At 37.5% G+C, this 13,211-nt stretch overlaps 1 protein-coding gene across 1 annotated transcript in view; it reads right to left on the bottom strand.

Moving 5' to 3' along the window:
• The window catches only part of OTOGL (otogelin like), a 256,085-nt gene extending 243,984 nt beyond the window's left edge, over positions 1–12,101 (bottom strand). The window contains exon 1 of the mRNA XM_016425678.2: positions 11,142–12,101. Within this exon, the coding sequence (XP_016281164.2) occupies positions 11,142–11,196 (55 nt within the window). The 5' untranslated portion in view covers positions 11,197–12,101. The remainder of the gene's footprint in view (positions 1–11,141) is intronic.
• Between the last annotated feature and the right edge of the window lie 1,110 nt (positions 12,102–13,211).

The raw sequence follows: 13,211 nt of genomic DNA, 5'->3' as shown, positions 1-13,211 counted from the left end.
CCTGGTTTAGACCTGCTTAAGGAGGCCATCATTTTAGACAGGCCCCTCCTCTTCATCCTAGAACAGGTCCTACCTGGCTCTAAGAAGAATACAGTGGCCTTCCTTGACCCAGGAAAGTCTGCTGAACCCACATTGGCTTTGGCCTCCAGCAATCTGGCAGGCTGGTGGCCTCTGGTGCCCCAGAGCATTAGGGAAAGCACCTTGGGCAGCATCTCAGGAGCCAGTTAGATCAAGAAAAAAGGTTTGGGTAAAGGGCTCATCCAACCACACATGGAACATCCCAGAATGTGGGAAGTCAAACACAAAGAATTCACATTTTCAGGTGCATCTGAGGGTGTATCTGGAGGATAACTCAGAGCTCACATTCTCCCAGAAGTTTACTCACTCTGATAAACTCTCTGGCCATGTCAGAAGATGCACTGGCTGCCAATCCCACAGTGCCATTATTGTCCAAGTTCTCCTACTCTTACCATAGTTTTGATCCTAAAGCTGCATCTAGCCCACACCCCAATTCCCACTGACACCCCATCATCCCTACCCTTCCTTATGCCCTCCCCAGAGAGAGGGCACCCCTATACTTGGGCCTCCTATTCTATACCCCTAACTCAGAAAGGAAAAGATGACATTCAGCTTCCAGGGTTGGGACCCTCTGCACAAAATCTCTTTCAAGAGATGAGCAAAAATCTCTAGAGTGAAAAGTAAAATCTCTTCACAGATGGAGATATCCCTAAAAGAACATTCCTCTATTTCCTCAGATATCCCAAGGGAAGATGTTCCTCCTACCAGCAACCTGTTGTCTTATCTCCTGTTTGCTGTCCCTTAAATGATATTTATGTAATTTTTATTTTTATGGAGATACCTAGATTTGACATCCACTTCGATGGCTTACAAATTTTCTGTAGATGTGAGGAAATTATTTTACTTTTGGTGACTCAGTTTCCTTCTCCATAAAATGAAAGAAAATAAATTTCTGTATATGTGAAAACATGGAGATAATATTGAGGGGAGGTGGAAGGGAGGAAAAAAATACCATGGCTTAGAAATGAGCAACAGTGTGAGGGAAATAAATCTACTTCCTCAGCTTACTGGCCTCCATTCTTTGGAGTTAAATATGTCATAACTGATGCCTTTGGCAGTTTCTGATTTCCACTTCTCAAAGCTGCTCCTGGGTATGGTCTCTGCTCTAGGAATAGGTTTTCTCCCAAGGACCTGGCCTCTGGTCACATCACTCTCAATCCACTTGAAATTCAAGGCTGTATATTTGTGGTCTCTACATTTTCTACATGGAATTCCAGCCACCAACCACTGCCCCAGAAATGGCCCTTGCTATTCCCATTCCTCCTTATAGAAGGCCTGAAGTCCAAGACCCAACAGCAATGAGAAGTAGACATGAAGACTCTTCTCTGTTGGAGATTTTCTCCCCATTGGAAGCAAGAGCACACCAAGCCTGCTGGTGACCAAACAACAGTCCTGAGATGGGCAAGGTCAAGATTTCCTGAGTGCTGGTGCTACTCACTTAGAAGGGGATGATATGTGCAACAACTTTTCAGTGGAAAAAATGTCAAATATGTTTATGGGTGTGTGTGTGTGTGTGTGTGTGTGGACTTTTATTGATGATACTCGATGCCCCTATTTTTCCTACTCTGACTTCTGAAGTTTCTTTTATTGTCCTGTTATCATTATGCAAAAGCTTTTTAAGTTTATGCAATCAAAATTATCTATTTTAGGTTTTATGATCTCCTTTACGCCTCATTTATTTTTATTTTGTAAACTCTTACCTTCTGTCTTAGAACCAACATTACATATTGCTTCCAAGGCAGGAGAATGGAAAGGACTATTTAATTAGGATTAAGTGACTTCTCAGGGTCACATAGCTAAAAAGTGTCTGAGGCCAAATATGCCTTACTCACTAAAAATTTCCTACCTAACCAAAATACTCTCATCTCTTCCTTTTCTTTAATTTCTCCTTTAATTTTCTTTCTTTCTTCTTAGATTTCATTAATTGTTTTAAATATAGGTCATGTTTCCATCTTGAATTTATTGAGATATATATATATATATATAGTGTAAGATAGTAGTCTAAACCTAATTTCTGTGAAACTACTTTCCAGTTTTCCTAGAAATTCTTATTTTAAAAATGAATTCAACAGTTCTGCCCTAATGATTAATGTTCTTTGATTTATCAAACATTGGATTGCTGTTCTTTACTGGATCTGCTTCTTGCATACTGTTCAAACCAAATAGCGTCAGTTACTTCATAATAAGGAGAGGTCAGGGAATTTCATGTCTCTTTATTCAGACTTTTCTCATATTTATTTCCCCTGAGATTCTAGATCATTTGTTCTTTCAGATGAATTTTGTTTTTTGTTTTGTTTTGCTTAGTTTTTTTTTTATATTTTTTAATTTCAGATGAATTTTATTTGTTTTCTTTAATCCATATGTAATTTAGTTGGAATAGAACTGAACCTATAAATTAATTTAGGCATTATTATTTTGTTCATTAGCACAACCCAACCATTAGTGTTCATATTTCCTTTTATTTCTGTAGAATAATTTGTAATTTTAATTATAGATACATTGTCTTACATTGTCCCTGGTAGGTTAACTCCTATATGCTTTATGCAGTTTTTGACTATCTTAAATGGAATTTCTCTCATAATTGCTTCCTGGTTTGAGGTTATTTTTGCTTTATATTTTGTTTTAACATGGCTTGGAAATTCAGTAGAATTTTGATGAATTTTGTATCCTGCTCCTGAACTGAAATTATCAATCATCTCATTGGTCTTTGCTGATTCTCTTGACTCTTCCTCAATATGTCATATCATCTATACGAAGGGAAATTTTATCTTCTCCTTGTTGAAGTTCACATCTTTGAATTTATTCTTCCCTTATTACTATGGCTAACATTTCTAGAACAATGTGTACGTAAAGTAATAGTGAGAAAAGCCCATTTGAAATTTGAGCCATTCAACAATTTTCCTTTAGAAGTTACAATGTGCTTCCCTATAACTTCCAATCTGTTTTAAAAGTAGTTGTGTACAGCACAGATAAGCAGGTGAGTTTCAGGAAGACCTGTGTTCAAATTTAATTTCAGACACTTAGTAGCTGAGTGACCTTGGGCAAAACTCACTTAACTCTGTTTGCCTCCGTTTCCTTATCTATAAAATGACTGGAAAAGGAAATTGGCAAACCACTTCCATCTCTTTCCCAAGAAAATCCCAAAGAGGGCCATGAACAGTTAGACAGGATGGAAGCACAACAACATAGATGCTCACAGAATTTACTATCTTCTATTAGTACAAATTCAAATGAGTTACCTTAGGCCAAGTTCTGTTGCTAACTAGCAATATGACCTTGAACTTCAGCCCCTAAAACCAAGAAACAGTATGGTAGAGTACCTAGTGCTATGAAGTCAGGAATGCCTGGATTCAAATTCAAATTCACCCTGGAGAAGTTGCTTACCTCTATAAGTTTCCTCCTCTATGAAATAAGCAGGTTATAAGAAAAGATCTTAAAAAAAAAGTAAAGATCTTTTCCATTTCTAAATCTATGATCCTATGAAGAGATGATTCTCTAAAGTCCTTTCAAATATTCAAATTGTCTAGATAAATGATTCTGTAATTTCTCAAGGTATTCCATTTCTAGTTTGAGAAGCTGCCTTTTCCCAGAGCTAGCAAACATGCACCCCATCCTGAGTGCAGCAGATCCAGATGAAAATGTAATTGGGCATGAGAAATACCTAACAAAAGAAATACAATATAATATTCGTTATATTTCTCAAATAAGTCACTAGGTAGCCTGCAGCAATCTTTATGTACCGATTAGTGATGCTCATTCCTATTTCAGTCTGACACCTCCAACTTCACCGAAATAGGCTGTCACCAGACACGTCCTCCTTTCAGGTCCTGTCCCCTTCCCCTGTCATTGCAATTCCACTTTGTCCCTGGAAAATGTCTTTTGTTTCTTCTGCTCTCTATAGGTCACATGTCCTCCGAGGACTGTGTCTTACTTTGGGGAAGGGAATTAGAACCAAGTCTTTCAAAATACCAAGAAAAGAAGTTCTCCTATGAAGAGTATTTTTAATATGTGTCAGAGAAGTTTGAAATAAGTTCTTAAAATCTCTTAGAAATGCAATGCATTTCCCTGAAATGGAGTTTACCAAAGAAAAGGCTTTGTATGCCATCTAGAGGATATTTTGTATTTTCTACAGTCCAATGGGGGGGGGAGTAAAAACTGAAAAGACCACCAGTTGTCTAACTCCCTCTGGAAACCACAGGCACAGAAATTGAGCTGGCCGTGCCGGAAATGTCCCAAATGCTTGTGTGATACCTACTTCAACGTTTTAAATTCAAATACATATATTGTGAAAAGGAGTTTCCCATAAGATACTATTTTTAAGACTCTACCTTCATAGTCTCATTTATTTTTCAGTATGGCCATTGTCCCAACAGAAAATTATTTTTGAGCACATCTCTATGTTTGTACCTTGCCATGATGGTGAGAAATGTTTAGTTAGTGGTTTGCATTTTTGTTGTTGTTGTTCACTTGTGTCCTACTCTTTGACTACTTATCCAAATTAATCTTAGCCTTCAGGGCTTCCCAAAAGATGCCTTCCCAGACTATATAAACTTATTTAATGTTTCTCCTTTCAGTAATCTCCTAGAGTACTTTTGTTCCGTTTTTTTCCAGTTATGTCCAATGCTTCGTGAGCCCATTAGGGGTTTTCTCAGCAAAGATACAAAAGGTCATTTCCTTCTCCAGATCATCTTATAGATGAGGAAACTGAGGTAAACAAAGGCAAGTGACTTAACCAGGGCTACACAATTAATACATGTCTGAGGCCAAATCTGAGGTAAGGTCTTCCTGACTCCAGGTCCTCTCTCCATTGCACCATCTAGTTATCATTTAGTCAGCATTTAAAAGATTCTGGTTCTTTGGTTAAATCCTTCCACACCCCACCCTCATGCTTTGGAAAGGAAAGGGCTTTGGAACTAAAAGAGCCTTACACCCAACCTCTGAGGTCTAGCATTTGTGTGACCTGAGGCAAGTCATCTAACCTTGACCTATCTATCTCGGTGTCCCCATAGGTATAAAAAAAAAAGTGGTTCTACTCAATGGTCTCCAAGGTCCCTCAAGAGCTCATAGTCTCTTCTGGACATGTTAAAAATTATTATTAATAATTATTTAAAATTATTAAAAATTAAAAATTCACTCTGACCTTCCCTTCCCTTTTCTAGTGTCCTTTCCTTCCTTCGAAGCCCAGTTTAGGTGCCAGGAAGGCTTCGTGATGCTCAATTATTGGTGCTTTAGACACTGAGAATAATTTTATATCATTTGTATTTCTTTCTCTGGATACCTGTTCAACTAACCTTGCCCATAGCAATAATACTAGGTTTGTGATTTCTCTAATGGAAGGAACCCCAAAATAAAGAACTTCCTTTACTATATGCTCCCCAAATTATAGAGGGGAGATAATTGCCTACATCACTAAAAGCAAAGGCGATTTGCCCAGAAACACACAACCAATTTGTGTCGGTGTGTCTAGATTTTGAAATGGAAGAGACCATCACCAGATGAGAACCGGGGTCTTCCTGACTCCATGGCCAATTTTCTCTATGTCACCAAAGCAGACTCTGACTGTGGTAGCTTCTCAATAAACATTTATAGAATTTAATTGAATATAGATGAAATCAGTCAAATTGAATGAGATTCATCATGTAGATGGATTTGTAACTTTAAAGCATTGTGTCCCGATTAGTATTGGCAAAATGCGACAAGAATGGAGCCATTATTTTGATTATCACTTAGTAATAGATGATTCCTACAACTCCAGGCACTATTTAGTGGCTCTTACTGCTTTCGTAAGTTTTTGAAGATTCTTTATTTCATTTTGCAATTTGGGGTAAGACTCTAAACATAATTGACAATACCCTGGAGGAGAGCACAATGGTTATTTCTTTTTTTAGATTCTTCAACTCACACAGCACTTTTCCTCTACAAAAGCTAAGAAAGCATGCTATTTCTGCTAGAGATCAGGGTTTCTGTTGAGCAATAATGCACAGAGGACTTCCAAGCAGCTTCCTTGTTATTTCAGATATAGTTTTTAATTTCCTGGGTAAAAGATTGTTACTGTGAAAATAGCCTCGTAGGTCACAGGGGACTCCTGTACCCTTCTGCTTCCCATTTAACCCAGTAAGAATGAAGTATGTTTAGATGATACCCCCAAAAGAGGGGAAAGCAGAGGAAGTTCTATCTTGGACTCTGCTAGGGGTTCATTATATAACCTTGGACTTGCAGCCTCTAGCCGGTGATCATGTTGAAACAGTCTTTAGCAGCCTGACCTAAACCCAACTCCTACACAGTTTTGTAAGAATTAAGTCAACTTCATTTCAGTTCTCCAAAAATAGAAACCAGTTACAGAGCAGAAAATTTCACTCTGGGTTTGACTTGTTACAGAGCAGCCATCTCAACAGTGACCGTGGGTCTGGACATGTCCCAGGATCATAAATTTAGAACTAGAGGGGACCTCAGAGGCCAATGAGTCTAATCCCATCATTTTCCAGATGAAGGAAGTCACTTAAACTTGGTAAAGAAGGACAAGAAAAACACCCACTTTCCAGGGCTATTTTGATAAATAAATATGCGTATGTGTTTATAAAATACTTTATAATCCTTAAAACATGACATAAGAGCTAAATAGTATTGTTATTACCCAGGACCGCAGTCAGTAAGGGTCTAAAGTAGTTCATGTCTTGAGTTCATGTCTTCCTCATTCTAAGTCCAGGGTGCTGCTATACACTGCATCACTGACCTAATACTGTGGGTGGGGTCCAGAGTGACAAGATTATGTATTAAACTCTAATGTTTGGGGGAGGGCTCACAGTTTATGGGGACAACACACTTTATGGGAAATGGGATGAAGAAGAAAAAACTAAGATGATAGTTTGTAAATGCCAGGAAGCTACATGATTCAGGTAGGGGATACGAATGGCAACCTGGAGTCACACAGTCCAGAGTCTGAATTTACCTCAGACTCATAGCTGGGAGACACTGGACAAGTCACTTAACCTCACTCAAGCTATTTCTACATTATAAAATGAGAGTCATAATTGTACCTACCTCCAACGATATTTGAGTGGACAAAAAGATAATTTTGATAAAATAAAATTCATAAAAAATGCTCATTGTTGTTATTATTGTTACTTTAAATATATTTTCAAAGAACTTCCAATCATGCAGAATTAGAACACTGATCTGACATTTTACAAATGGGGGGGGGAGGTCCTTGCAAACAATTCTAGACAAATTTTCCATTAAAATAATTTCTTTTAAATGGGTCCATTTTGTGTCAGTCTTTGTACTGTCATGCAGGCATAGAACTTTCTCCCTTTTCATCTCTTCCTCCTACTCTCCTTGACTTCCTTCATGTCTCAGCTCAAATCTTACCTTCTCCAGGAAACCTGATCCCCTTTAATTCCGGGAACAATCTCCAATTTATTCTGTACATGACTTATTTGTACATAGGTGTTAGCATGTTGTCTCCTGCCTCCCTGTGCTATAAATGCCTTTGAGAGTAGGAAGTTTGTTTGATGTTTAGAGATTTCACCTTTTTTTGCATTTCAAGCAAAGTGCCTGACACATAGTAGGTACCTAATGCTGTTCATTCTTCATTTCTCAAAGAGGACCAATGACGTGACATCATGTCAATAATGGGCATAAATTGGATTGAAGTGAGGCAGACTTCTGCCAAGTCATCAGCCTCTCTCTTCCAGTCATCAAAGCCCAGGGGTAAGACAAGAATTAAGATGAATGGTGATAGCCTTGAATGCAACAGAGAACCTGAGCATCTTCTCAGTCTAGCCAAGCTCTGGGCACATCCCACTGCCTGCTTTTGCTGCCTTCATGGCCACTGGAACAAAATTGTTCTCATCTGCCTGTTCTACAGAGGAAGTCTTCACGTGTTGATGAGATATTCAGTACGTAGTAGTAACTAACCATTGTAAGCTAGTATTTGATGAACCCAAAGATCCAAACTTTTGGAAGAAGGCCTCGCTATTTGAGAAAAAAACTACTGGGAAAACTGGAAAACAACATGGCAGATTAGGCGTACACCAACACCTTGTGCCATACACCAAGGTAAAGTCAAAATGGGAAATAAAGGCTAAAATCTTAAACAAATTAGAGGAGTATAAAATAATTTACTTGTCAGATTTTTTGGAGAACTTATGTCCAAATAAGATATAGAGAACATTATGAGATATAAAACAAATAACTTTGACTACATTAAATTTCAACAATTTTACACAAAAAAAATGCGACCAAGATTATGAAGAAAACAACAAACTGTGGGAAAATATTATGGCAAGTGTCTCTAACAAAGACCTCATTTCTCAAATATACAAAGAACAGAGTCAAGACTACAAAGGAGTCAAAAGATGTGAACAGGCAATTCTGAGATGAAGAAATTAAATCTTTCTTTAGTCAGATGAAAAAATGCCCCAAATCACAATTAATTAGAGAAATACACATGAAAACAACTAGGAGGTATCACCTCACCTATTAGACTGGCTAATATGACAAAAAAAAAGAAAAAGATAAGTGTTAGAGGGGATGAGGAAGGTAACAGTTTAAAGCAAAAAAGAGAACCCCCCTCCACTGCCACCCTACTCCCTGCATGCTCCTCAGTCTAATAACAAATCAGCTGGGATGCTTTTTAGCAGCGTCAATGTGATAAAGCCAGAAACCATCCTTCCTCCACAAGGACACAGCCCTGGGCTGTAGTTGTGGTTCAACTAAGGATAAAACTGGTTGGTTCAGGCTACTATGTCACAGCCACTCTTTTACACTGGGGCTGTAAAAAAAGAGGTCAATAGCAGAGTTAGCCTTCTGGGAGAAGAGATGCTGAAAGACTTGAGTACAGATCAGAGAGAGAGCAGCAGAGCTAAAAAACAGACTCAGTTCTTCTAATAAAACATCTGAGGATGTATGCTTATCTCACCAAGGAAGGCTGTCTTGAGGCTGAGACCCATGACAAGTTTCATGGGCTCTTAGCCACATGTCCCAAAAAGGCAATGAAGGATTGAGTGCTGGACTTGATGAAGACCTGAGTTCAAACCCCATCTCAGATACCCATCACCTACATACCCACCTAAGTCATTTAAACTTTCTCAGTCTAAATGTCCCTCGTTTTTAAAACGAGGCCCTTGACTTTAATGACTTGAAGAGGAGTTGTGATTCAGCTCTAAATCTTTGATTCTAAAGTTCTGGGACCTCAATTGGGGAAAAGTTGGACCCAATAGGGGAGGAAAACTGGTATAACTGCTCTAGCCAAAAATCAATAGCTCATTTATACTGCTGCCGGACATATAACTCAGCAAGAGCAAAAGAAAAAGCCAAAGGACCCAAAAACACAAAAAATATTTATAGTAATACTTTTGGTAGTAACAAAGAACCGGAAAGTAAGAGGGGACCCAATAACTGGGGAATGGATGAACAAATTATGCTACATTAAGAAATATTATTGTGTTGTAAGAAATGATGAGTCAGTTTCAGGGAAACCTGGGAATACATCTATGAACTGAAGAAATGAACAGAACAAAGAGGCTAATTTATACTCTGGGGAAAAAAACAACATAAAAAAGACAAACAACTTTGAAAGATTTAGAAATCAATGCAATGATTAACTATAACTCTAGAGCACTCGTGATGAAACTAACAGAAAGGTGATGAACTTAAGAGTGCTGAGTTTGGGACAGAGTTGACTTTCTGCTGTGATCATGACTTTTTTTTGGCTAGCTCATTATCTTTCTCAGAAAAACCACACCTTTTCCAAATTTCCAACCCAAAGGCACCATGTTTTTTTCTAGTCTTCCAGACTCATAACCTTGACCTATTCTTGATTCCTCTCTCCCTCTCATATCTAATATATGCAATCAGTTACTAAATTTTGCTGTCATCTTTCCAAGCATCTCTTGAATCCTGTCCCTTCTTTCTACTCACACAGCTTTTGCAACAGCAATTTCCTGTTGGTTTCTTGTTCTCAAGTCTCTCTCTAATTCAGTCCACTTTCCACACTACTGACAAAATGGTTTTCTTTAAGTGCAAATCTATGTCATTCCCCTTTTCAATCAACCCTAACAGCTTCCACTTGCTTCTCAATGCAAATATAAACTCCTATTTAGCCTTTAAAGGCTTTCATAAGCTGGACCCAAGAAAACTTTCCATTCCCATCGTGAAATATTCCCCTGCACACACTCTATGATACAGCTACTCTAACCTACTGTTTCAAAGGAAACTCTCCATCTCTCGTTTCCATATCTTTGTGTTGGCTGTCTCCCATGCCAGTAATGCATGCCCTCTTACCTCTGGCTCATAGAATGCCTCTCTTTTTTTCAAGCCTCAAATCAAGCAACACTTTCTGTTTAATGCCTTTCTGTTCTGCTTAACTGCTAGCGCCTTTCTCAAACTTCCTAGCATTTAACTACTTTATATTTTTTGGATTTCTTATCATAATATTTACTCTTACACATGTCCTTGTGGTCTCCCCTGTAAACTCCCTGAAAGAAGGAATTATTTCACTCCTTGTATTTGAATCCCTTAGTCTAGCATGGTGCCTGGTACCTATTAGACATTTAATAAATACTTAATGTTTGACTAGCCGATTGGTTGGCATTGGTCCAGTAGGAAAAGAAGTTGTTTCTAGTTGTGTTTTCTTCCTTACTATCAAAAGGTTGAATGAAGACTTGTATGAGTCCATGGAATCAAGAAGAAAGTCATCATAGTAATGATAGATTTGCATCAAATTCATTTCCCTTTCAATGGAAGTCCTACATACAAACTGGAGCAACATGTCCGGAGAACTATGTAAATCCCCAAGGGAAAGTAGCTAGAATGGTAGAAAAAAGAAAGTGTTTTGTTGGATGAACTACTATGAATCCTTTGGACTATTTTTGTATATTTTGGGAGGCAAAATAAGGTTAATCAATATGTAATATTCATCATTACTTTGTATGCTTGCCCAAAAGCTTAGAATTCTTTTACCAACATTTATGGGAGCCAAGGTTTGAAATATATTGGAATTCCTAGAGGAAATTGAATTCCAAAAGCCAAAAGGTTATGCTCAATTGTTGGGGAAGTCTTACTTTTGGAAATCCAAACAAGATCCACATGAGCCAAGAAATTGGATGTGGAGTCCATCACAAGATACAGTTTTGTGAGACAATTCACTTAAGCTGTCATCCCCATTTTCTGCTTCTGTAAAATGAGAATAATAATATTGGTATTAACTACCTTGTAGTGCTATTATAAATAAAGCACTTAGTAAACCTTAACCTACCATAAAAATGTGTTATTATTGTTGGTCTATACTGTAAACAGAATTTCCCTTGAAATTCTGCCTTATGGTCCAGCTTCCTGAGAATCTGACTGGCATGTTTGGTGGGAACAAAGGAGACAGAGGGAGGGAGGGAGAGAGAGAGAGCACCTTTTCACTATGTTAGGGAAAGCATGAATCAAAAATGGAAGGAAGAGCTCCAATAATAGTAACCATGAAAAGAATAGTTGCTATAGCATTTTAATGTATGAAAAGTATCTGATCCTCAAAACAACTCAGTGAAGAATTGTCATCCTCATTTTATAGATGTTGGAAACAAGAGTGAAAGGAATTAAATTCCTTTCCTATGGCTACATAGCTAATAAGTGACAGAGGTAAGATTTTTAACCAACATTTTTCCTGACTTTGAGTTCAGAGCTCTTACTACTACATTGAGGATTCTAAAACTAAAATACAAGTTAGACTTTACACTGAGAAATAATGAGGTTCATTTTGTTCAGGGCTTGGGGGGAAAGGGTGAATTCATAGATAGACTTTGTCCCAAAATTCAAAAAATCATCTCTGTTATTATGCTGGCCTATGAGGATTGGCTATCTTATGTTTACTATTCTACATTAATCAATCAACCATCATCTAGAACCACCTACTAAGTACTAGACAGCCACTGCACATAAAAATATGAAGAAAATTTTTAAAACCTCATTCTCAATGAACTTATGTTATAATGGAAGAATCAAATGCATATATAAGTATTTGCAAAATAAATATGAAAAGAGCAAATGCAAATAAAAAGAAAGTAATTAGAAAGGCACTAGCAACTGGGAGATCAGGATATTGGTAAAGCTGCTTGTTGCTTGAAGTATATATCATGAAAGTACTTAGGAATTCTCTAAAGTAGAAGAGGAAATGCATTCAAGGCATGGAATCAATGCAAAAGCATGATTTTTTAATACTGTATTTTTTCCTAAATTACATGAAAAAGCAATTTGAACCTTTTTTTAAGTTTGAGCCAAGTTCTCACCCTTCTTCCCCCTCTCTCCCCTTTCCCTACTTGAGATGGCAAAGAATCTGATATATATATATATATATATATATATATATATAATTTAATGTGTGTAAGAGTGAAAAATATCTTGCCATATTAGTCATTTTGTGAAAGAGAATTCAAGTAAAAAAAAAAAGAAGTGAGGAAATAAAGTGAAATATAGTGTGTCTCCATTTGCATTCAGACTCCATAAGTTCTTTCTGTGGAGATGGACCATATCTTTCATCATGAGTCCATGAGGATTTTCTTGAATTATTATATTGCTAGGGATAGCTAAGTCATTCATAAAAGTTCATCATATAATATTGCTGTTACTGCACCCAATGTCCTCTTAGTTCTGTTCACTTCACTGAAAGCATGATTATGGGAGATTAAATGATGCTTGTGAGGCATGGAGAGAAGGCTAGCTTTGCTGGATCACCAACTATAGGAATTAAAGTAGCATACTATGACCCTGGAAAAATCAGCTGGATTCAAGTTGTAATGGACTTTAAAATCTAAGCAGGGGGAAATATATTTTATTCTAGCATCCAAATGGAGCCATTGCAATTCATTGAGTAGAAGAGTGGCTATGAAGAGAGAAGAAGGCCTTGAGTCAAGGATAGCAATTGAGAGATCCTTACAATAGTCTAGGTAAGAGATAAAAAGGGTGTGAACTAAGGTCATGATTATATGAGTAGAGAAGTCAGACATAAGAGATGTTGTAAAAGTAGAAAAAGTAAGATTTTGACAAATGATTAGATATATGAAGTAATGGAAGAGGGTAGGGTCAAGGATTTGGTCAAGATGATGACATGGGGAGACTAGAAGAATGATGATGCCTTCGACAGAAAT

Source organism: Monodelphis domestica, chromosome 5 (assembly GCF_027887165.1).
Source record: "Monodelphis domestica isolate mMonDom1 chromosome 5, mMonDom1.pri, whole genome shotgun sequence".
NCBI lineage: Eukaryota > Metazoa > Chordata > Mammalia > Didelphimorphia > Didelphidae > Monodelphis > Monodelphis domestica.
Note: the sequence above shows the minus strand (reverse complement) of the source record. Positions and strands in the feature narration are given on the sequence as shown.